Source organism: Triticum aestivum, chromosome 5D, assembly GCF_018294505.1.
Source record: "Triticum aestivum cultivar Chinese Spring chromosome 5D, IWGSC CS RefSeq v2.1, whole genome shotgun sequence".
Taxonomy (NCBI): domain Eukaryota; kingdom Viridiplantae; phylum Streptophyta; class Magnoliopsida; order Poales; family Poaceae; genus Triticum; species Triticum aestivum.
In genome coordinates, this window is record NC_057808.1 from 212,436,079 (window position 1) to 212,460,664 (window position 24,586).

Below are 24,586 nucleotides of genomic sequence, written 5' to 3' on the forward strand. Positions count from 1 at the left end.
GAAAAGAATGTATGTGCATGATACAATCCATCATAATGCATCTCTTCTCTTGAAATCACCATTAGCACAAAATATGGTCAATGAATAAATGGTGTATGCATGGTATATGTGATAGCAACAATGGTAAACATGCCTATTGTGCAAATAAGGAAAGCAAGCATGGTTCACATGTAATATGTCAAAGTCCCAAATCATATGTGAGAAAGATATGGGGGCAATCTCATATTCAAGAATAAAAGCATCATTGCACTCGACACATAGCAAAGAACAATCATCCAACATGAGAGAGGCAACATATGGAGTAATTTGACAACATGAAAGACAAATCATGTGCAAAGCATGTCAATGATTGCCATCAACCCAATGGAAAAAGCAGGTAGTCGTCATGGGAGACGCAACACACAAAGTAACCATATCAATCATGGCATGTGAAGAAATGGTATGCATAAGCAATGCACATGACAAATCACTATGGGTCTTTTACATCTGTGTCCCTAACTCGAACCCACTACTCAGATTTGCCCCTAATTTCGAAGTCTGCTCAAATTTGCCCCTCTGCCGTTAGGTGCCATTATAGAAATGCCCTTCCGTGCCGTTTCCGTCCGGTCAAAGGGCTTTGACCGCTATCTGACCGTTTCTTTGACATTTTTGCCCCTATGTCCATGTGCCACTTACTGGTGGGTCCCACTCTCAAAAACTAAAATGAAAAATACTTTCTCTCACCCCCTCTCTCTCACACACACTTACATGTGGGCCCCCTCATTCATAGAAAAAATAAAAAGGAAACACTATCTCTCTCACCTCTCTCTCTCCCCCCTGCCGAACGATGGGCCGACGGCCACTACCTCTCAACTCCGGCGAGAGTACTGAACGGCCACCGCCTCTGTCGCTGGCCTCCCCTGACGCCGTAGTCCTCTGTACCTCATGCTCTCTCCGCCGCCTGCCCTCGTTCCTCTCCCGTCCTCTCATGCAAGCACGCCAGCAAGTGCCCCGTCGCCGGCGTCAGTCAAGGACGTGGCCAACGGCAACTTGAAGCGCCACTACCTCACCAGGAAACTCATATGCCATGACCTTGTCCAACCAGCTGACGGTTTTGACCAGAGATGTCCAGCACAGAGCGCCACAACGCATCTTCCCCGCCTCTGAGCTCGGACCGCCGCCTTCGATTCGACTCCGTTGAAGCATGTCAGCCGATCCCGGCGGCTCTTATGGCATCCTTATGCACCACAGAAGACTTGGGAGTCCTCCATAGCAAGCTCCATGACCTCGGGTCATCTTCCCCATGAGCTCCAAGATCTTCCGTGGCCGCCATCGACGAAGTCATCGCTTCGGTCACCTCCGAGCCCCAGCGGCGTCGCCGTCGTGCTCCCTATTGTCACACAAACCATTCCCCTCTCTCTACCCCTCGCATGGTTGCTGCCCCACTTGCGTCGCCCGGAGCCCCCGCGGGAATGGTCGCCGCCGTTTGCTCCGGCGGCCATATGGTCCGACGACCACATCCCTGGATGCGGTAGAGCCACGCCTATAGCCTAGTTCCCTCGGCCGTCCTCCTTGCAGCATCCCGGTGTGCCTCCGCCGCGAGATTTGGTCGCCGCCGGCCACCGTCGACCTAATCCACAGTTAAGAACTAATTAAAGCACTAATTAAAACAAAATATTTCTGGAAAATATTAATAAGGCAATGACATGTGGGCCCAATATCTGTTTGAAAAGTCCTTTTTCCTTTTGTTTTTTAGACTGGCCCCACATGTAAGTGTGTGTGTGAGAGAGAGAGAGAGGGTGAGAGAAAGTGTTTTTCATTTTATTTTTTGAGAGTGGGACCCACCGGTAAGTGGCACATGGACACATGGGCAAAAATGTCAAAGAAATGGCCAGATAGCGGTCAAAGCTCTTTGACCGGACGGTAACGGCACGGAAGGGCATTTCTGTAAGGGAACTTAACGGCGGAGGGGCATTTTTGAGCAGGCTTTCAAATTAGGGGTATATCTCATTAGGTGGTTCGAGTTAGGGACGGAAATGCAAATGGCCCAATCACTATCTCCAAAACAAAGCATGGTAAAATCACCACCATTGCACTAGCGAGAAGTCAAAAGTAAAGAACAATTTTTCAACATGACTCTCCCAAGACAAGCATCATCAAAGGTATACATCAAGAATGGAACGTGGCGATAACAAGTAATGCTCCACCAAGCTAGCAAATACACATAGAAGTAATAGAAGGATGTATCATGTATAATGCTAAGCATGGGTCACAAAGGCATGCCATCAAAATGGAAATGATCCAGGCATGCAATGTGAACACTGTAATATGGGCGCAAGATATGTAATGGACAATACCCAAGAAACATGTGAGGGCCATGTAGAAGAGAGTCGCGAAGTTGTGTCACGAAGAGGATGGGTGGAGGATAAGCACTCCATGATAACACACGCTTCCATTTCTCTCAAGAGCTTGTTTCGTCAACTCGTGTGCTTGCCAAAATGACGAGTAAGTGTGATGTCCTACACAACATAGACACAAACAAAAGAATGTGTGCACGTGGTAGATGTACACATCACCCATCATGATGTGTATGTGCATGTGAGAGTTAGAACAAGATATGCAATGCTCAAATAAGTTTGATGCATGGTATAAGAATACGTCATCCATCATGTAATGATAATAATTATGATCAATATGATTGGGACGCAAAGTGTAACAAGTGTATGGTGCATTAGTATTAATGTGTATAGCATTCATATCAAAGTCAAACATATTGTGCACACAAATATGGGGAGCACGCGATGCAAAAAATATATCAAGATCTCCCAACAAGTATGACGAAACAATGAAGGCTTCCTCATGAACAGTAGTATAAGTGTGGTTGCAAGCAAGAAAAGTACTCGAAGCAACACAAGGCGAAATTGAACAACATGTAAAGCAATGCATGTCCAAAGATAGGTGTTCATGGCATAGCATATGAAGGGAATTTATCGAATGATGCAAATGTATCATGGCAATATCATCACAAAATATGCAAATACCGTAAATCAAAAGCTTGTCATCTGTGCCATATTCACAAATCAAATTGAATTTAATGGGGATGGCATAATCAATATAAGATCATGTTTCAAATATGTGAGTTCGACAATCTTATGCATAGCATATGAAAAAGCAAGAAGGGTTTCAAACATGATATGTCATATGAAATTGGCACAAGAAGTCGTATGTAGCATGGTCGGAACTACTTGTCCTCACATACCCATCATCACACTCATCATAAACGGTTAGAAAATCAAAGCATGTAGAAGGAAAACTAGCAGGTAACATAGCAATATGATCATCAATATCATGCAAGCAATCCATGTCCACCGGAGGGACAAGCAAAGTACCATCACCTATGTTATTACCTTTGTAGTTCCACCCATGTGGTGTAGGTGATGTTGTAAAGATCAACTTGTGACTATCTTCATCTTCATCTTGATGGAACCATGGGGGGTGCATCATCATCCACCATGGCCATCATCTTGTCAATAAGCGGGACAAGGTTGTCAAGGATTGGCGCGTCATCATCCATGAGACCTAGCACCAAAGGAGAAGACACTAGATAGGCATGACTTGTGATGGTGCACCATTCCGGATGGCAATTTTAACTTGATATTATGCGGTGGATCATTATACCATTTATCATGCATAGTAAAGAAGCAACGATAATCACAAATAATCACTAATTATGAAATAGTATTGCTCCTTCATGAAGATTCTTCCAAGGCACTAAGACAGTTCCAACTCCAAAATGTCGAGTCAAAATTCCAGGGCAAATCATAAGTCAGATCTCCATCTGATTCGTCAAGTTATGACACACAGCTGAATCACCATTCAAGTAGCGTGGATGATTCATGTCCTCCTAGTACTACCACTAGCAATGAATTTACAGCAAATCATCTCAAGTCGACATGCAGGTTGTTATACATTATAATGACATCACTTTTCCCTAGCCAGCTGACAAAACCCATGACACGTGGGTCATGCAAATACACACATGTATCACATACATATGACCATACTATTCACATCAAACCTGCAAACACAAAGTTATGCATAGAATCACATTCTACCGGTTTGAGTAAATTTATACAAAGTCTACAATGCTACAATAGGTAGCAATAGTGGCCCCACTAGCCAATTAGCGGGCAAGGTTCGAAGGGGCAACATTTATATTTTGACCATGAAGATTTTTTTTCTATCTGATCAATCATATTGATCACCGTCAATCTGAGTTGGATTTATGTTTCATGATCTACCCATATGGTAAAAACTGACCGGTAGGGGTATGTTTGTTGGAAATATGCCCTAGAGGCAATGATAAAATGGTTATTATTGTATTTCCTTGTTCATGATAACTGTCTATTGTTCATGCTATAATTGTATTAACTGGAAACCGTAATACATGTGTGAATACATAGACCACAACATGTCCCTAGTAAGCCTCTAGTTGACTAGCTCGTTGATCAATAGATGGTTATGGTTTCCTGACCATGGACATTGGATGTCATTGATAACGGGATCACATCATTAGGAGAATGATGTGATGGACAAGACCCAATCCTAAGCATAGCACAAGATCATGTAGTTCGTTTGCTAAGAGCTTTTCTAATGTCAAGTATTGTTTCCTTAGACCATGAGATTGTGCAACTCCCGGATACCGTAGGAATGCTTTGGGTGTACCAAACGTCACAACGTAACTGGGTGGCTATAAAGGTGCACTACAGGTATCTCCGAAAGTGTCTGTTGGGTTGGCACGAATCGAGACTGGGATTTGTCACTCCGTATGACGGAGAGGTATCTCTGGGCCCACTCGGTAATGCATCATCATAATGAGCTCAATGTGACTAAGGAGTTAGCCACGGGATCATGCGTTACGGAACGAGTAAAGAGACTTGCCGGTAACAAGATTGAACGAGGTATTGGGATACCGACGATCGAATCTCGGGCAAGCAACATGCCGATAGACAAAGGGAATTGTATACGGGATTGATTGAATCCCCGACATCGTGGTTCATCCGATGAGATCATCGTGGAACATGTGGGAGCCAATATGGGTATCCAGATCCCGCTATTGGTTATTGGCCGGAGAGGTGTCTCGGTCATGTCTGCATGGTTCCCGAACCCGTAGGGTCTACACACTTAAGGTTCGGTGACGCTAGAGTTGTTATGGGAAATAGTATGTGGTTACCGAAGGTTGTTCGGAGTCCCGGATGAGATCCCGGACATCACGAGGAGTTCCGGAATGGTCCGGCGGTGAAGATCGATATATTGGACGAAGGGTATTGGAGTCCGGAAGTGTTCCGGGGGTACCAGGCTATGGCCAGCATGACCGAAAGGTGTTTCGGGAGCCCCGGCAAGTGTTGGAGGGCCTCATGGGCCAAAGGGGAAGGGGCAAACCAGCCCACTAAGGGGTGGTGCGCCCCCCACACCCTTTCCCACGTTACTTGGGGAGGTGGGGCGCCTCCACCTGGCTTGGGAGGCAAGCCTCCACCTGCTTGGCTTGGGGGGCAAGTCTCCCTAGGATTTTCCCTAGGGAGATCCAATCTGCTTGGCCGCCGCCCCCTAGGGGAAACCCTAGGGCGCCTCCCCCTCTCCCCTTGCCCCTATATATAGTGGAGGGGTGGGAGGGCAGCCGCACCTCTTCCCTGGCGCAGCCCTCCCTCCTCATACACCTCCTCCTCCTCCGTAGTGCTTAGCGAAGCTCTGCCGGAGAACCACGAGCTCCATTGCCACCACGCCGTCGTGCTGCTGGAGTTCTCCCTCAACTTCTCCTCTCCCCTTGCTGGATCAAGAAGGAGGAGACGTCCCCGGGCTGTACGTGTGTTGAACGCGGAGGCGCCGTCCGTTCGGCGCTAGATCGGATCTTCCGCGATTTGAATCGCCGCGAGTACGACTCCATCAACCGCGTTCTTGTAACGCTTCCGCTTAGCGATCTTCAAGGGTATGAAGATGCACTCCCTCTCTCTCGTTGCTAGCATCTCCTAGATTGATCTTGGTGACACGTAGGAAAATTTTGAATTATTGCTACGTTCCCCAACAGTGGCATCATGAGCTAGGTCTATGCGTAGATTCTATGCACGAGTAGAACACAAAGTAGTTGTGGGCGATGATTTGTTCAATTTGCTTGCCGTTACTAGTCTTATCTTGATTCGGCGGCATTGTGGGATGAAGCGGCCCGGACCGACCTTACACGTACTCTTACGTGAGACAGGTTCCACCGACTGACATGCACTTGATGCATAAGGTGGCTAGCGGGTGTCTGTCTCTCCCACTTTAGTCGGATCGGATTCGATGAAGAGGGTCCTTATGAAGGGTAAATAGCAATTGGCATATCACCGTTGTGGCTTTTGCGTAGGTAAGAAACGTTCTTGCTAGAAACCCATAGCAGCCACGTAAAACATGCAACAACAATTAGAGGACGTCTAACTTGTTTTTGCAGGGTATGCTATGTGATGTGATATGGCCAAAAGGATGTGATGAATTATATATGTGATGTATGAGATTGATCATGTTCTTGTAATAGGAATCACGACTTGCATGTCGATGAGTATGACAACCGGCAGGAGCCATAGGAGTTGTCTTAATTTATTGTATGACCTGCGTGTCAATGAAAAACGCCATGTAATTACTTTACTTTATTGCTAACCGTTAGCCATAGTAGTAGAAGTAATAGTTGGCGAGACAACTTCATGAAGACACGATGATGGAGATCATGATGATGGAGATCATGGTGTCATGCCGGTGACGAAGGTGATCATGCCGCGCCTCGAAGATGGAGATCAAAAGGCGCAAGATGATATTGGCCATATCATGTCACTTTATGATTTGCATGTGATGTTTGTCATGTTTACATCTTATTTGCTTAGAACGACGGTAGCATAAATAAGATGATCCCTCACTAAAATTTCAAGAGATGTGTTCCCCCTAACTGTGCACTGTTGCTAAGGTTCGTTGTTTCGAAGCACCACGTGATGATCGGGTGTGATAGATTCTAACGTTCGCATACAACGGGTGTAAGCCAGATTTACACATGCGAAACACTTAGGTTGACTTGACGAGCCTAGCATGTACAGACATGGCCTCGGAACACAAGAGACCGAAAGGTCGAACATGAGTCGTATAGTAGATACGATCAACATGGAGATGTTCACTGATGATGACTAGTCCGTCCCACGTGATGATCGGACACGGCCTAGTTGACTCGGATCATGTATCACTTAGATGACTAGAGGGATGTCTATCTGAGTGGGAGTTCATTAAAACTTGATTAGATGAACTTAATTATCATGAACATAGTCAAAAGGTCTTTGCAAATTATGTCGTAGCTTACGCTTTGGTTTTACTGTTTAAGATATGTTCCTAGAGAAAATTTAGTTGAAAGTTGATAGTAGCAATTATGCGGACTGGGTCCGTAAACTGAGGATTGTCCTCATTGCTGCACAGAAGGCTTATGTCCTTAATGCACCGCTCGGTGTGCTGAACCTCGAGCGTCGTCTGTAGATGTTGCGAACATCTGACATACACGTTTTGATGACTACGTGATAGTTCAGTGCGTAATGCTAACGGTTTAGAATTGAGGCACCAAAGACGTTTTTGAAACGTCGCAGAACATATGAGATGTTCCAAAGACTGAAATTGGGATTTCAGACTAGTGCCCACGTCAAGAGGTATGAGACCTCTGACAAGTTTCTTAAGCCTGCAAACTAAGGGAGAAAAGCTCAATCGTTGAGCATGTGCTCAGATTGTCTGAGTACTACAATCGCTTGAATCGAGTGGGAGTTAATCTTCCAGATGAGATAGTGATGGTTCTCCATAGTCACTGCCACCAAGCTATTAGAGCTTCGTGATGAACTATAACATATCAGGGATAGACATGATGATCCTTGAGCAACTCGCGATGTTTGACACCGCGAAAGTAGAAATCAAGTAGGAGCATCAATTGTTGATGGTTAGTAAAACCACTAGTTTCAAGAAGGGCAAGGGCAAGAAGGGATACTTCATGAAACGGCAAATCAGTTGCTGCTCTAGTGAAGAAACCCAAGGTTGAACCCAAACCCGAGACTAAGTGCTTCTGTAATGAGGGGAACGGTCACTGAAGCAGAACTACCCTAGATACTTGGTAGATGAGAAGGCAGGCAAGGTCGACAGAAGTATATTGGATATACATTATATTAATGTGTACTTTACTAGTACTCCTAGTAGCACCAGGGTATTAGATACCGGTTCGGTTGCTAAGTGTTGGTAACTCGAAATAAAAGGCTACGGAATAAACGGAGACTAGCTAAAGGTGAGATGACGATATGTGTTGGAAGTGTTTCCAAGGTTGATGTGATCAAGCATCGCATGCTCCCTCTACCATCGAGATTGGTGTTAAACCTAAATAATTGTTATTTGGTGTTTGCGTTGAGCATAGACATGATTGGATTATGTTTATCGCAATACGGTTATTCATTTAAGGAGAATAATGGTTACTCTGTTTATTTGAATAATACCTTCAATGGTCTTGCACCTAAAATGAATGGTTTATTGAATCTCGATCGTAGTGATACACATGTTCATGCCAAAAGATATAAGATAGTAATGATAGTACCACATACTTGTGGCACTGCCATTTGAGTCATATTGGTATAAAACGCATGAAGAAGCTCCATGTTGATGGATCTTTGGACTCACTCGTTTTTGAAAAGATTGAGACATGCGAACCATGTCTATTGGTATATATGCATGAAGAAACTCCATACAGATGGATCGTTTGGACTCACTTGATTTTGAATCACTTGAGACATGCAAATCATACCACATGGGCAAGATGACTGAAAGGCCTCGTTTTCAGTAAGATGGAACAAGAGAGCAACTTGTTGGAAGTAATACATTTGATGTGTGCAGTCCAATGAGTGCTGAGGCACGCAGTGGATATCGTTATGTTCTTACTTCACAGATGATTTGAGTAGATGCTGAGTATATTTACTTGATGAAACACAAGTCTGAATTATTGAAAGGTTCAAGTAATTTCAGAGTGAAGTTGAAGATCGTCGTGACAAGAGGATAAAATGTCTATGATATGATCATAGAGATGAATATCTGAGTTACGAGTTTGGCACACAATTAAGACATTGTGGAAATTGTTTCACAACTAATACCGCCTGGAACACCATAGTGTGATGGTGTGTCCGAACATCATAACTGCACCCTATTGGATATGGTGCATACCATGATGTCTCTTATCGAATTACCACTATCGTTTATGGGTTAGGCATTAGAGACAACCGCATTCACTTTAAATAGGGCACCACGCAATTCCGTTGAGACGACACCGTATGAACTATGGTTTACAGAAACCTAAGCTGTCGTTTCTTAAAAGTTTGGGGCTGCGACGCTTATGTGAAAAAGTTTCAGGCTGATAAGCTCGAACCCAAAGCGGATAAATGCATCTTCATAGAATACCCAAAACAGTTGGGTATACCTCCTATTTCAGATCTGGAAGCAAAAGTGATTGTTTCTAGAAACGGGTCCTTTCTCGAGGAAAAGTTTCTCTCGAAAGAATTGAGTGGGAGGATGGTGGAGACTTGATGAGGTTATTGAACCATCACTTCAACTAGTGTGTAGCAGGGCACAGGAAGTTGTTCCTGTGGCACCTACACCAATTGAAGTGGAAGCTTATGATAGTGATCATGAAACTTCGGATCAAGTCACTACCAAACCTCGTAGGACGACAAGGATGCGTACTACTTCAGAGTGGTACGTAATCCTGTCTTGGAAGTCATGTTGCTAGACAACAATGAACCTACGAGCTATGGAGAAGCGATGGTGGGCCCGGATTCCGACGAATGGCTCGAGGCCATAAAATCCGAGAGAGGATCCATGTATAAAAACAAAGTATAGACTTTGGAAGAACTACTTGATGGTCGTAAGGCTGTTGGGTGCAGATGGATTTTAAATGGAAGACGGACAATGATGGTAAGTGTCACCATTAAGAAAGCTCGACTTGTCGTTAAGATGTTTTCCGACAAGTTCAAGGAGTTGACTGCGATGAGACTTTCTCACTCGTAGCGATGCTAAGAGTCTGTTGGAATTATATTAGCAGTTACTGCATTATTTATGAAATCTTGCAGATAGGATGTCAAAACATTGTTTCCTCGACGATTTTCTTGAGGAAAGGTTGTATGTGATACAACCAGAAGGTTTTGTCAATCCTGAAAGATGCTAACAAGTATGCAAAGCTCCAGCAATCCTTCTAAGGATTGGAGTAAGCATCTCGGAGTTGGAATGTACGCTTTGATGAGATGATCAAAGATTTTGGGTTTATACAAAGTTTATGAGAAACTTGTATTTCCAAAGAAGTGAGTGGGAGCACTATAGAATTTCTGATGAGTATATGTTGTTGACATATTGTTGATCAGAAATGATGTAGAATTTCTGGAAAGCATACAGGGTTATTTGAAAAGTGTTTTTCAATGGAAAACCTGGATTAAGCTACTTGAACATTGAGCATCAAGATCTATAAGGATAGATCAAAAACGCTTAATAGTACTTTCAAATGAATACATACCGTGACAAGATTTTGAAGGAGTTCAAAATAGATCAGCAAAGAAGGAGTTCTTGGCTGTGTTACAAGGTGTGAGTATTGAGTAAGACTCAAGACCTGACCACGGCAGAAGAGAGAGAAAGGACGAAGGTCGTCCCCTATGCTTTAGACGTAGGCTCTACAGTATGCTATGCTGTGTACCGCACCTGAAGTGTGCCTTGCCATGAGTCAGTCAAGGGGTACAAGAGTGATCCAGGAATGGATCACATGACAGCGGTCGAACTTATCCTTAGTAACTAGTGGACTAAGGAATTTTCTCGATTATGGAGGTGGTAAAAGAGTTCGTCGTAAAGGGTTACGTCGATGCAAACTTTGACACTAATCCGGATGACTCTGAGTAGTAAACCGGATTCGTATAGTAGAGCAGTTATTTGGAATAGCTCCAAGTAGCGCGTGGTAGCTGCATCTACAAGATGACATAGAGATTTGTAAAGCACACACGGATCTGAAAGGTTCAGACCCGTTGACTAGTAACCTCTCTCACAAGCGAGATATGAACAAACCCCATGGGTGTTGGATTCATTACAATCACATAGTGATGTGAACTAGATTATTGACTCTAGTGCAAGTGGGAGACTGTTGGAAATATGCCCTAGAGGCAATAATAAAATGGTTATTATTGTATTTCCTTGTTCATGATAATTGTCTATTGTTCATGCTATAATTGTATTAACTGGAAACCGTAATACATGTGTGAATACATAGACCACAACATGTCCCTAGTAAGCCTCTAGTTGACTAGCTCGTTGATCAATAGATGGTTATGGTTTCCTGACCATGGACATTGGATGTCATTGATAACGGGATCACATCATTAGGAGAATGATGTGATGGACAAGACCCAATCCTAAGCATAGCACAAGATCGTGTAGTTCGTTTGCTAAGAGCTTTTCTAATGTCAAGTATCGTTTCCTTAGACCATGAGATTGTGCAACTCCCGGATACCGTAGGAATGCTTTGGGTGTACCAAACGTCACAACGTAACTGGGTGGCTATAAAGGTGCACTACAGGTATCTCCGAAAGTGTCTGTTGGGTTGGCACGAATCGAGACTGGGATTTGTCACTCCGTATGACGGAGAGGTATCTCTGGGCCCACTCGGTAATGCATCATCATAATGAGCTCAATGTGACTAAGGAGTTAGCCACGGGATCATGCGTTACGGAACGAGTAAAGAGACTTGCCGGTAACAAGATTGAACGAGGTATTGGGATACCGACGATCGAATCTCGGGCAAGTAACATACCGATAGACAAAGGGAATTGTATACGGGATTGATTGAATCCCCGACATCGTGGTTCATCCGATGAGATCATCGTGGAACATGTGGGAGCCAATATGGGTATCCAGATCCCGCTATTGGTTATTGGCCGGAGAGGTGTCTCGGTCATGTCTGCATGGTTCCCGAACCCGTAGGGTCTACACACTTAAGGTTCGGTGACGCTAGAGTTGTTATGGGAAATAGTATGTGGTTACCGAAGGTTGTTCGGAGTCCCGGATGAGATCCCGGACATCACGAGGAGTTCCGGAATGGTCCGGCGGTGAAGATCGATATATTGGACGAAGGGTATTGGAGTCCGGAAGTGTTCCGGGGGTACCAGGCTATGGCCAGCATGACCGAAAGGTGTTTCGGGAGCCCCGGCAAGTGTTGGAGGGCCTCATGGGCCAAAGGGGAAGGGGCAAACCAGCCCACTAAGGGGTGGTGCGCCCCCCACACCCTTTCCCACGTTACTTGGGGAGGTGGGGCGCCTCCACCTGGCTTGGGAGGCAAGCCTCCACCTGCTTGGCTTGGGGGGCAAGTCTCCCTAGGATTTTCCCTAGGGAGATCCAATCTGCTTGGCCGCCGCCCCCTAGGGGAAACCCTAGGGCGCCTCCCCCTCCCCCCTTGCCCCTATATATAGTGGAGGGGTGGGAGGGCAGCTGCACCTCTTCCCTGGCGCAGCCCTCCTTCCTCATACACCTCCTCCTCCTCCGTAGTGCTTAGCGAAGCTCTGACGGAGAACCACGAGCTCCATTGCCACCACGCCGTCGTGCTGCTGGAGTTCTCCCTCAACTTCTCCTCTCCCCTTGCTGGATCAAGAAGGAGGAGACGTCCCCGGTTGTACGTGTGTTGAACGCGGAGGCGCCGTCCATTCGGCGCTAGATCGGATCTTCCGCGATTTGAATCGCCGCGAGTACGACTCCATCAACCGCGTTCTTGTAACGCTTCCGCTTAGCGATCTTCAAGGGTATGAAGATGCACTCCCTCTCTCTCATTGCTAGCATCTCCTAGATTGATCTTGGTGACACGTAGGAAAATTTTGAATTATTTCTACGTTCCCCAACAATGTTGTGTCATCACCGCATCGACCAGGATCACCGAAAGCAAACACATCCATGATCCCTGAGTGTGGCTGATCTCATCGGCCCGGTACAAAACCGATCTGCCAAATAGACCGACCACCAAAACGACATTAGATCAATTCTACTGCCACCAGCAGAGGTTGTAATACAACTATTTGGTTAGACTGCATGCAACTATTGCATAACAAAAAAATTACCACGTAGATCACCCAGGCACATGTTTAGGAGATAGATCATGGGATTGCCACTAGACCCGTAGTCCAAGTAGCAGAAGAAGAGTTGGTGAAGTGCATCACTGGTCAGCTGATCTCGGCATTGATCACCCTTGAATAATAAGTCGTAGGATGCTTCGAACAAGTGTACCACCTCTAATGGTATCCACGTGTGTAGGCTGGAACACCGGGCGGCGGACTGCTAGGTCTTATAGCATAGTCGAGGCGAGTGGAGGTGGCAGGATGCAACACATGCAACCCTAGTCGGTGCAACGATCTCAGACCATCTGTCATCAAAACTGGCAGCACCCCTCCACTTATATAGACGTTCGCTATGGGCTCAACACATGAGGCCCATTAGGACTCCACTACCCATAATCTACTAGGTCCAATATCCAAGTTCAGGCTGAATCATATCCCACCCGTGACGGATCCGATCTCATAGGTTCTTTTTCATAAGCGCGCGACCCCTTAGGTTCACGTACACTTGGTCATGAGTTATATTCATATCCAGCTCGACTAGTTGGTAGCAGCTTCCAGTTGAACATGCCACCTCCAAGTGTCCGATGAAGCCGTCTGGCGAACCTGTACGTGTCACATTCGTTTCCTCTTGCCTCACGATATATGTTGTCGGGCTTAAGGTGAATCGGTCACCCTTGTGCAACCCGGCATCTTTCTCGTCCAATGAAGGCGACTCCTGAAACTGGATTAACACTTAATCCATGTCGCATGGTCATGCTTATTTGAGTCGAGTCACTCGAGGGGCCCAGAGTATATCTCTCATAGCTAGATGGGAAATCCCTTCTTAGTTGGCCACATCTCACAACATGGGTATGGACCATCCAAAAAACGACCTTTATAACTAACCAGCTACAGAGTAACATTTAGTCGAACCTAAGCAGGTTGGTCACCATCCCGGGTCCATGCATCGACCTTAGGTCTAGGACACGTAACGCACATCGTACTTGAGACTAATAGATGACCTATCGATGTGTCTCATAGTTGGATATGTCTGACTTGAAAACTTATCGATCTCGGTTCCGACTACCCAGAGGCGACCTCAGATCTCGTCAAGTTCATATGTCGGTCTTGTAAAAAAAGTCATGTACTTGTCGATATATATTACTGATAGTGTCCAAGGACTACATTCATAACATCAAAAACACATCGGAAATAACATCTGACCTGATTGCCTCTTGGGCATATTTCCACCACCACACACACACACACAATATAAGGAATCTCCATGGCGATGCAAACATCGGCAAATTCAGTTAAACATTCTAATTTATGTTCCTCATGTGCAGATCCATAAACCATCATATGCCATACTTGGTTTTTAACTTTCTATCAAACAGGCTAACTTGCAGCACATACTTGCTAGACTCACAGGAAATAATATAAAAAATCCTTCCTAACCGCATAGAGGATGCCACAAGATTTGAAGAAGGAACCAAATTCCATGAGAAATAGTCACCAGGATCAAATTCTCAAAGGAAATTGAAGGAGAACTCCTTTTTCATAGTTTCTTGTATGCCCAAAAAATCCAGGTGATGCTCATGAATTAGGTCAGTCAAGCAAGGCTGCCATCCCTTTCTAACCAACCATCTAGAATTAAGAAAAGACCTATCATGTTTTATTCTTTTTAGTAGAGTGAGCTTTCGTACTAAGTCTACCAAGGGCCAGGGTAGCACTTGCAGTGTCACTCACAGAATTTTTCTGACTTCTAGTGATAGGTTTCGACATAGTCACATGCACTTTCCTCTCTTCTTCTTAGACCTCACTACAGTAAAGTTATCATCATTTAATTCTTTGTCATTAATCCAATCAGTATTAAGAGGAGATATATCCCCAGCCTCATTTAAACTAAAATCACAACAAGTGTTTTGGAACGGAGGGAGTACTAATTAATAAGTTCTCCCTAGTTTTTTCGAGTTCTCTCACTACATCATTAACAGAAAAATCATTCAAGAGTTTCCACCCCCATTTTAACAACTCTATTCATTATTTCCAGGTTGGATAAGACAACAAAGGAATTAGAAGATGGGACATCCTTATTACCTTGCAAGTTCCTCTTTCTGGTCAGACTCATAACTCTGCCTCCATATTTTCTACATTTACCTCCACATTTCTGTGACTGAGGAGTCTAACGGGTGTTGAAGTGTATATGTGGATTGCCTGGCCCTTTCGATCAGTTCGGACTTTTGGTTGCGTTGGCTAGTGCATGAAGCTTAACATGGTATTAGAGCTTTAGCGTTTTTTTTGCATGCCACAACTCGTGTTCAGTCCAATCGTGCTGCCGTGTTCCTCATTTTCGGCTGCGCTGCTCCGCCCCGTCCGCTGCTGTGCTTGGCTGCTGCATTCCCTTTGCGTGTTGTTATCTCTGCTGCCGTTGTTCTACGTCTCTACCTGATCTGCGAGAGATCGATCTCGATCTGACTCCATCGTCGTCTGCGGAGATCGGGTTCGATCTGGACAAGGACTAGTGGGAGCAACATCTCCATACCCGCCCGGATCCCGCCCCAGCCGTCGCTCCCTGCCGGTCGTCCACAGCCGCCGCCGCCGGCCACCAGTCATGTCCGCCTGCCAACTCCGCGCCGCTGCTCTCAAGGTCGGCCGCCACAGCGCATCCGACCCGGCTTCACTTCTGCCGCCCACGGGCGCGACCCGGCCGCTCCTCCTCGCTTGGACGTCTCCAACTGTTCCTCCAACCCGCCGTCGACCTTCTCCAGGTCCACCGACATACCCTCCATTTTTGCTACCCCTTTGGCCACGTATAGGTCTCTTGAGTCATACCTCTAAGTCTATCCACGTGTTGACTTTCCGCGTCACACATGAAAGAGGGTGTTGAAGTGTATATGTGGATTGCCTAGCCCTTGGCTAGTGCATGAAGCTTAACAACGGGCACTTCTTCCAAAGGGGGGGGGGGGTGTTTTATGTTTGGCCACCACAGGAGTTACAGCCACTTGCATGCTATTAACCACAATTTCCTCAAAGTGCACAATCCTAGAATTATGATCATCATCATCCTCTTGCATCTCATGTCCAGCTAAATTTTCCTGAGCCATAGAATAAATAAGCAAATCATCATCCATTCATCCAGTTCCTCACTTAGAGCTCACAGCTTGATGCATCTCCACATTGTTACCCTCATTTTCCTCTCTTATAGGAGCATGGTTCTTGCCCCCAAAAGATCTAGGAGGAGCAAAAGTGCTACCCAAACCAGCAGATGACCTCACATTATCCAAAGGAGGATTATCGTCAATCTAAGCTCTTTTAGGAGAGGAAGCACCCTCGTCAGCGGATTGGAAAATACCCACATTATCTACGGGAGAATTTTTTTTCACAAGGATTTTGTCCACAGAGCAACAGAAATCATAGAAAACCCCTCCCCCCAGGACTCCTTCAGCAACACCAGGAATATCTTCAGCATCTCTACACCAAGTTCAGATTTTGATCTGCTAAGTGTAGACGTATTAATTTCCAAGGCAACACCTACTAATGAGCCCACATATGCAACATTTCTTGTCTAGAGGGATATTACCAACATTAACCCAGCAATGTTAAGGACACCATTAGGTCCAACAGAATCAGACTACTTTTTAAGAGTTGCAGTTGCCCCACAGTTTTTCAGATTCATCCTCTCGCTGTAACAAGCTGTATCCACTTCTCTAGTATTACCGAAAAAGGCTTTCACTCCGCTTTATATATAAAGCAAACGGCCCGAGCCAACCATCCAACAAAGTTCATAACAATACACACAAGTTCCACACATACACATAGTATCAAATGGGGTTAATGCTAAGGGCACAGCTCAACAAGCCCTGAAAGCAAAAGAACACAAATACACGCATAGCTAACAGCATCTCTGCAAATCACAGTGATTTCTATCTTTAATCTGCTTCTCAGAACTAGAATCATGGATTCGAACCCACACACAGGAGCGATGCAATCCCATGGAAGAACAGTGTTGCAATAATGAACCATATGATCAGATAGACCGCATATACCAGACAGCAGGGCAAAAAGCAGGGATATGGCCCGTCTCATTCTCATTGCAGGAAACACAAACCTCGGGTAGCACAATCTTGTTGATCAAGCTCTTGTGGTTGGCGTCCCCCAGAGTCGATCGCGCCACCCCACGCCTGGTTGGAGCCCCCCTACGCTTGCTGTGCCGGTCACCGGCCTGAGCGTCCTTGGCCGCAACCTCCCATTGCTCACGGCTGTTCTGGCCATCACCAGAACCAATGTTGTTGTAGTAGTTCTGGCGGCCGTCGTCAAGCAGAACCGCAAGGAAATATAGTGATCATATATTAAGAACCTAATCTTAACTCATTTTCCCAAGAATTCAGTGTTCCAACGATTCACCATTGGTGATCCTTCAAACTGATAGGCTTATTGCTGAGACAAGGCAAGACCGAAAATTTGTAACTTAACCACAGATGAATATGTGGAACTCTTCTGGCAACACAAGCAAAGTATCAACAACCCAATTAAGTCTGCTAGTTATTACAGAAAGGCAAAGGCTCTAGAAAGCAAGCTGTTAAAAACAAGACAAATGGTGATACAGCTGAGCAAACAGCGGTGGGCAGCAGCTATAAAATCAGGGGGGGGGGGGGGGGGGGGGAAGGCTAATCAACGGTTTTCTAGTGACAACTACAAGTTAAAAGACCATGAACAATAGACATCACTGTGGCGGTCCCAGATAAATTTGAGGGGGCCACCAGTCTCTTACATAATCGGTGCCCATGCTGATGATTTCATTCGCAAGCCAGCTTGGTGTCGAAGCTGCTCAGGCAGATTGCAAAGGCCTGGAAGGCTGACAGTGGGTATCGGTAGTCCATTGTGAACATGTCCTTGGCAACCTTACCAAATTGCAGTATCACCTTGTCATGCTCAGATGGAGGTGGCGGGGCAGGCTGTGATGGGGTCGGTGCTTCAGCAGTAGACTCTGTCGCGGCAACAAGTTGGAAGTTCTTCACAGATGCAACGGTCACCCTGCCCTTGAAGTTGAGGCACCAGCATTGCAACTGGTCGTGCCATCTTGGTGCCTTGTTGCGGAGAGTCAGTGGCCACTCCTTGCACTCATCATTATCACCCAATGCCTGGCCTCCATTCCTGGAGCCACCTATTGAGATGCCCGAGAATCGGGTGCTGCTGAATCGGATGGAGCGATCCCTAATGGATGACTTCAAGAAGGAGATGCTGCCAAATGACTCATCAAGGGAATGAGCAACGGCACTGTCTGGCTGGCATAGAACAGTGCCACCAGCCTCAAGGGATGAGGCAGGTATGGAGTTCATGACACAGTTCATCCGCCTAGGGCCCCGAGTCCCCAAGACATTCAGCTCATACGAAACCTGTGCTATACTGTAAGTACTGGATGAGGCCTTCGGTGATACCTTCCTTGAGTAGAACCTACAGCTTGTTTTCCCTGATTGTGAAACATTGGGTATGTTGCATGGATGTTGGGTATCATATATTACAAACTTTGTGCCAAGGAGATTTGACCTAAAGCCCAATGGGGTAATAAAGATATCAATGGCACAATCAGACGAAAAGGAAACTGATGCAGCATATCAAAAAAAAGAGTTTACCTCAATTTTCCAATGTACATGTTGCTTGACCTAGATGTATTGTCAGTATTCATAAATATTGTATACTCTGTACAGGTTGGACGGGAGTGTCTTTTCGCCAATAGAAGAAACTTGCCATTTTCAGCGACCACAGCTGCAGAAAAAGTGTTATGATATGTTAAATAGTGGCTGATATCAATGAATACTAACAAGTAGGCTACCAAGACTGCAAGAGGAATATAGGATCTTCCACTGAGGGGTTAGTTGAGAACAAGTTGACAACTGGAGGAAGAATGGCAGCACTAGTTATTGGTAGGTGCCCACATATGTTAGCCTCAGGTGCTGGAATATCAGCCAAGATGGTGCATTTGCTGTGGTGCATTCAATCTAGCAAATTCACTTCTACAGAGTTGACTTCAAGACTAGACATGCTTGGCTCCAGATGAACAACAATTCAGGGGGTGGCCACTGATGATCCACTTCGAGCAGATGCATTTGTCAGTCCCAGCCCCATGAAGCTCAAAACTTAAAATGCAAGTTGTGTTAGCGTCTTGACCAAATGCGGACCAAGCAGATGACAGGTTGAGCACTGTCTTTTAGTGACGTTAGTCAACCAACAACAATTGTCATTTCTACTGTACTCTGCAACTTGGGCTATTATATCTTCTTAAAGCAAATTGACTGGATATTTTAAAATAGTGCTATGTAGGAACTATTACTCTAGATTTGTGAGATAAGAGCGACGTATACATCAGCCATGTACAACAAGAAAATAAGAAGCAAACAATGAATATACATTAAGCATAAATGACTGGCATGCACTGGAGCATGACTGTTTAACGAGACAACACCAAATACAATGATCAGTATGATTAATTAAATGCCTGCAATAATTCATGCATAATTATTTATGATGCACGGACTACATCACTCTTTGGTTGTTACAGTAAAAAGCATGATTGTGATCTTGCATTCTTCACAAGGAAAGTGATGGCTGCAGATGAAGGCAAAGGAAATGCATTAAGCACAAGAAAACAAAATACTTGAGAATAGACTTACCGGAGGTAAGACACAGATGCAGGTAGTAAGTTTGTGTAGACTTATCCCTTTTAATGAAGCACTGGATGGTTCCATCACGGGGCCCAGGCTGACCAACAAAAAAGCATATCAGTGAATATATGAAGCTTCTACTGTGCTATTTCAAAACCAAATACTCCCTCCATCCCAAAATGCAAGTCCTCTTTGTTTTGTTCCTAAGTCAAGCTTTTTTAATTTTGACCAGTTTATAGGAAAAAACATGTACAAAACAAAACCACTACCGATAGATACATCATGAAACATATTTTCAGAGTGTATTGACTCGATATTATATAAATTGATGTGTATTTCTGTAAACTTGGTCCGACCAGAAAACAGTTTGACTTAGGGACAAAACAAATAGGACTTACATTTTGAGATGACGGGAATATATGTTAATTAGAATCTACAATGATCACAGAAACTGAGACTGAAACCAAAAAAGATTAAGAGAACATCATCACCTGCTTCAAGGAGACAGGGAAAGTAATTTTTCCACAAAACTCTGGGTTCTTAACAATCTCTTGACACATCTCTCTCCAGGTTCGACAGACAGCCGCACAAGCGACTACATGTTTCCTGGAAGGCCATGTAGCCTCACTGGCCTCCAACCTCTCAATCACATCGTGAAGCAATTCTGGAGGCAAATTAGCCCAGCAACTGCTCTGTATCACAGGTGCTGGATCATGCAACTCGTGGACGGCGCTATGAGATTTCCCTCTGCGATGGCCAAGAAACCTCACATCAAACCCTCTTCGAGATAGGCTCCCAAAGCCATCCCTTACATCACGCACAATGCTACGAAACGACATTTACTCCAAAAACAAGCACAGTAAACAATTGTGCTGAAACACCAAAAAACTACTACTATAGTTGTACAGATAGCATCCCAACTCCCAAAGTACTGTCAACATAAACTGAACACGAAGAGCCTGCAAAAAAATGTTTAGCTGATATTAGCCCATGAAAGTTCTTTTTGGAAAAGAATAGATATTTGTGTTGATTGCCTACATTCCATCACCCCAACAAAACTGCCAAAACATATCTCCAAGAAATACGTTAAAACTGAAGCTTGTTATGTAATTTCTGAAAAGAATTAGTACAATCTGTGCTTGGAAGAGGGAAGAAAAAATCACCCTTCCCATTTTGGGGCTTACATACTACTACCTCCGTCCGGGTTTATTGGGCCCACGAGCCAACTAGACGCATATGTTTTTATAAGGCCCCCTCGATCCCATTCCACTGGCTATGCGTTCAATTGGTTAGGTTTTCTCGCAATTAGTTGCATGCGAAGAGGCGCAGGAAACTGGTTGCATGTAATAACTGCTGCTAGCGCTAAACGTGGCGCGTGATTGGCTAAATACGAAGGGGAAATGTGCAGCCGGCTGCATGCCATGACTACTTTAAAATCTGATTCGTTGCTGCCCCGCTCGGAAATCAAACGCCATTAGCTTTAATGTTTTGCCTTGGTCTCTGAGTTTTGGCTAAAGGGCCCAATAAACCCGGACAGAGGGAGTATATAGCAATCCATCCTTAGAGAAATAATAATTGAACGAATTATTTTCGTCCAACCTCTATGCCATTCCACCATGATGCACCAGCAAGTAAAGGGTACAAATGGTGCAAGACAACTTCAGTTACGAAGAAAGAATGCTGGAAAAGACCAAACCAGACTGTCCTGCACCCATCTTAACACAGGGCATAAGAACCCATTTTTTTTCTAGGAAATAAACTCCATTTTAATTTGTGTGGCTTTTACCAAAAAAAATGAGCGGTAACTGATCAATTGAACACTATCTGTTATTTGTCAGTGAGATAAGAATGAAGTAACTCCATTTCTATTTCGAATACAAATTCACAACCATCGTACGGATCGGGGGGTCAACCAAGTCAAATGCATCAACGACGGAGCAGATCAGCTCCTGGTGAAGGACGAGGAGATTAAGCATAGATAGCAGGAGTACTTTGACAAGCTGTTCAATGGAGAGAATGAGAGTTCTGCCATTGATTATACTAGGGCGCGTTTTGTGTGACGAATCTAGGAGTCTGAGGTGAGGTCAGGGATGCTTAAAAAAGGATGAAAGGAGGCAAGGCGATGACCCCTGATTGTATCCCCATTGAGGTGTGGGGAGGCCTCGGAGACATAGCAATAGTATGGCTAGCAAAGCTTTCCAACCTCATTTTTCGGGCAATAAGATGCTCGAAGAATGGAGCCGGAGTATATTAGTACCAATCTTAAGAACAAGGGGGGTGTTCAGAGTTGTACTAATTACCGTGGAATTAAGCCGACGAGCCACACAATGAAGCTATGGGAGAGAGTTATCACTTTGGTTGACTTGGAGAAGGCCTACGATAAGATTCCACGGAATGTTATGTGGTGGGCCTTGGAGAAACACAAAGCCTCAACAAAGTACATTATCCTCATCAAGGACATGTATGATAATGTTGTGACAAGTGTTCGAACAAGTGATGGCGACGCTGATGACTTCCCAATTAAAATAGGACGACACCAAGGGTCAGCATTGAGACCTTATCTTTTTGCTTTGGTGATGGATGAGGTCACAAGGGATATATAAGGAGATATTCCATGGTGTATGCTCTTCGCGGATGATGTGGTGCTAGTCGATGATAGTTAGACAGGGGTTAATAGAAAGTTACAGCTATGGAGACAAACTTTGGAATCGAAAGGTTTTAGGCTTAGTAGAACTAAAACTGAGTACATGAGGTGAGCCATCGAATCAAAGCCGGATGGGCAGGTGATACCTCAGAAGGACACCTTTCGATATTTGGGGTCAATGCTGCAGAAGGATGACGATATCGATGAAGATGTGAGCCATCGAATCAAAGTCGGGTGGATGAAGTGTTGCCGAGCTTCTGGCGTTCTCTGACAAGAGAGTGCCACAAAAACTAGAAGGCAGGTTCTATAGGACAGCGATTCAAACCGCAATGTTGTATGGCGCTGAGTGTTGGCCGACCAAAAGGTGACATGTTCAATAGTTAGGTATAGCGGAGATGCCCATGTTGAGATGGATGTGTGGCCACACAAAAAAGGACCAGGTCTGGAATGATGATATACGTGATAGAGCTTGGGTAGCACCGGTTGAAGAAAAGCTTGTCCAACATCGTATGAGATGGTTTGGGCATATACATCACAGGCCTCCAGAAGCTCCAGTGCATAGCGGACGTTTAAAATGTGATGATAATGTCAACAGAGGTCAGAGTAGACCAAACTTGACATGGGAGGAATCCGTAAAGAGAGATCTAAGGACTGGAATATCACCATAGAACTAGCCATGGACAAGGGTGCGTGGAAGTTAGCTATCCACTTGTCAGAACCATGAGTTGGTTTCGAGATCTTATGGGTCTCAGCTCTAGCCTACCACAACTTGTTTGGGACTAAAGACTTAGAACACAAAACTTTTACACAATGACATTTCAGTTTCCCTGTCACGCCTTTGTTAATCACTAAATCATGGACTCAGTTGCCTCCTACCTAATACACAATAAAATCCTTTATGACTTCTAGCAATCTCTACGAATAAAAAGGAAAAACTTTCAACCATTATTTTCTATCAATATCTAAGTTCCTTACTTAAAATTTGAAATTTTAATTTATTAATTTAGGATACATGAGAAGTAGTATTTCTTTGACCTTCTACAAGTAGACCTCAAACAAAACTTTACTCCCCCAACTAGGTGGACTAGTCAACAGCCTAATCATAATACTATCAATCTTACAGATATTGTAAGCATATTAGTTGACTAAACATCCAACGTCAATTCCTAAATCACCACGGTGCCATTAAAGATGCATTTTGAACTCACTGCCGTTCAAAACGCATTTCCAAATATTAGAACGCCAACTATCTTATATTTCTAATTTTATCAGCCTGCAAATTGATGAAATTGTGATAAAATAAATTTGTTAGCAAGTCGCAACACATGACACGGGGTAACACTCAGGAGCTAGACAAGCATGGAAACAGAACTAAACATCGAATTACACACGGGAAAATAAGCAAAGGATAAGAGAGAATTGCATGTATATCCACACACAATTGTTACTAATTGCATTACCGAATCCCACCAAGGTGTGCAATCACCCAGCAAAAAGGCCACCTACTTCCTCCTACCCGGATCCCACGAATTCCAAGCCCAAAATACACCCGCATTATCATCAAATCCACAAAGTCAAGCCAGAAAGAAGCCCAAAAACATCTCATTGGACCTAAAATTCCGTTGTTCCCGTCTCCAGCAGACTCAATCCCTTATCTAACAACGCGGAAACTCAAGAATCGCCCAACGCAATCGATGGAGAGAGAGGCACAAGATCCGGGAGGCACGCACCTTGAAACCGAAGCAAACCGCGCAGCCGATGCAGGTGGGAGGGCCGCGGCTAGAGGAGGCCGCCGGGAGCGGATTGCGGAGGCACCATTTGGATCGGAGGAGGGGAATGGAAGGAGGGAAGGAATGGAGGGTAGGCGGAGGAGAAGGAAAGAACAAGTGGTGGTGCCTCGGCGAGTGTAGGGGGCACGGGAGGTCACGTGCCCGCGTAAAAGTAGGTATATTCACAATTTCAAGAAAATATAAAACTGGCAAATATTTATTCACCATTCCAAAATTCCAAATCCCGCTATGTCACTTTTTTTTTCATGGTAACACGTGTCTCATTTATATATATTAATAGTAATATTATACTTACTATACTAATACGAATACTAATACTATACAAATACTAATACTAATAATACTAAAATTATTAATTATTAA

At 44.6% G+C, this 24,586-nt stretch overlaps 1 protein-coding gene across 1 annotated transcript; it reads right to left on the minus strand.

The window, feature by feature from the left end:
* Positions 1 to 17,577: 17,577 nt before the first annotated feature.
* On the minus strand, positions 17,578 to 24,352 carry LOC123120104 (tubby-like F-box protein 14). The gene is made up of 6 exons (XM_044540124.1): positions 24,164 to 24,352; positions 20,633 to 20,748; positions 20,281 to 20,536; positions 19,799 to 19,886; positions 18,761 to 18,893; positions 17,578 to 18,674 (listed from the first exon to the last, which is right to left on the minus strand). The coding sequence occupies exons 2-6, from the start codon at positions 20,728 to 20,730 to the stop codon at positions 17,924 to 17,926; spliced, it is 1,326 nt and encodes a 441-aa protein (XP_044396059.1). The 5' UTR covers positions 20,731 to 20,748; positions 24,164 to 24,352; the 3' UTR covers positions 17,578 to 17,923.
* Positions 24,353 to 24,586: the final 234 nt, after the last annotated feature.

What these genes read in the sequence shown, in the direction of transcription:
- LOC123120104 (XM_044540124.1), bottom strand. Translation starts at nt 20,730, where the DNA reads ATGTTGACAGTACTTTGGGAGTTGGGATGCTATCTGTACAACTATAGT. An exon ending in TTACTGTGCTTGTTTTTGGA is followed by an intron (nt 20,537 to 20,632) that starts GTAAATGTCGTT and finishes TGGCCATCGCAG; the next exon opens with AGGGAAATCTCATAGCGCCG. An exon ending in TCCCTGTCTCCTTGAAGCAG is followed by an intron (nt 19,887 to 20,280) that starts GTGATGATGTTC and finishes TTTGTTGGTCAG; the next exon opens with CCTGGGCCCCGTGATGGAAC.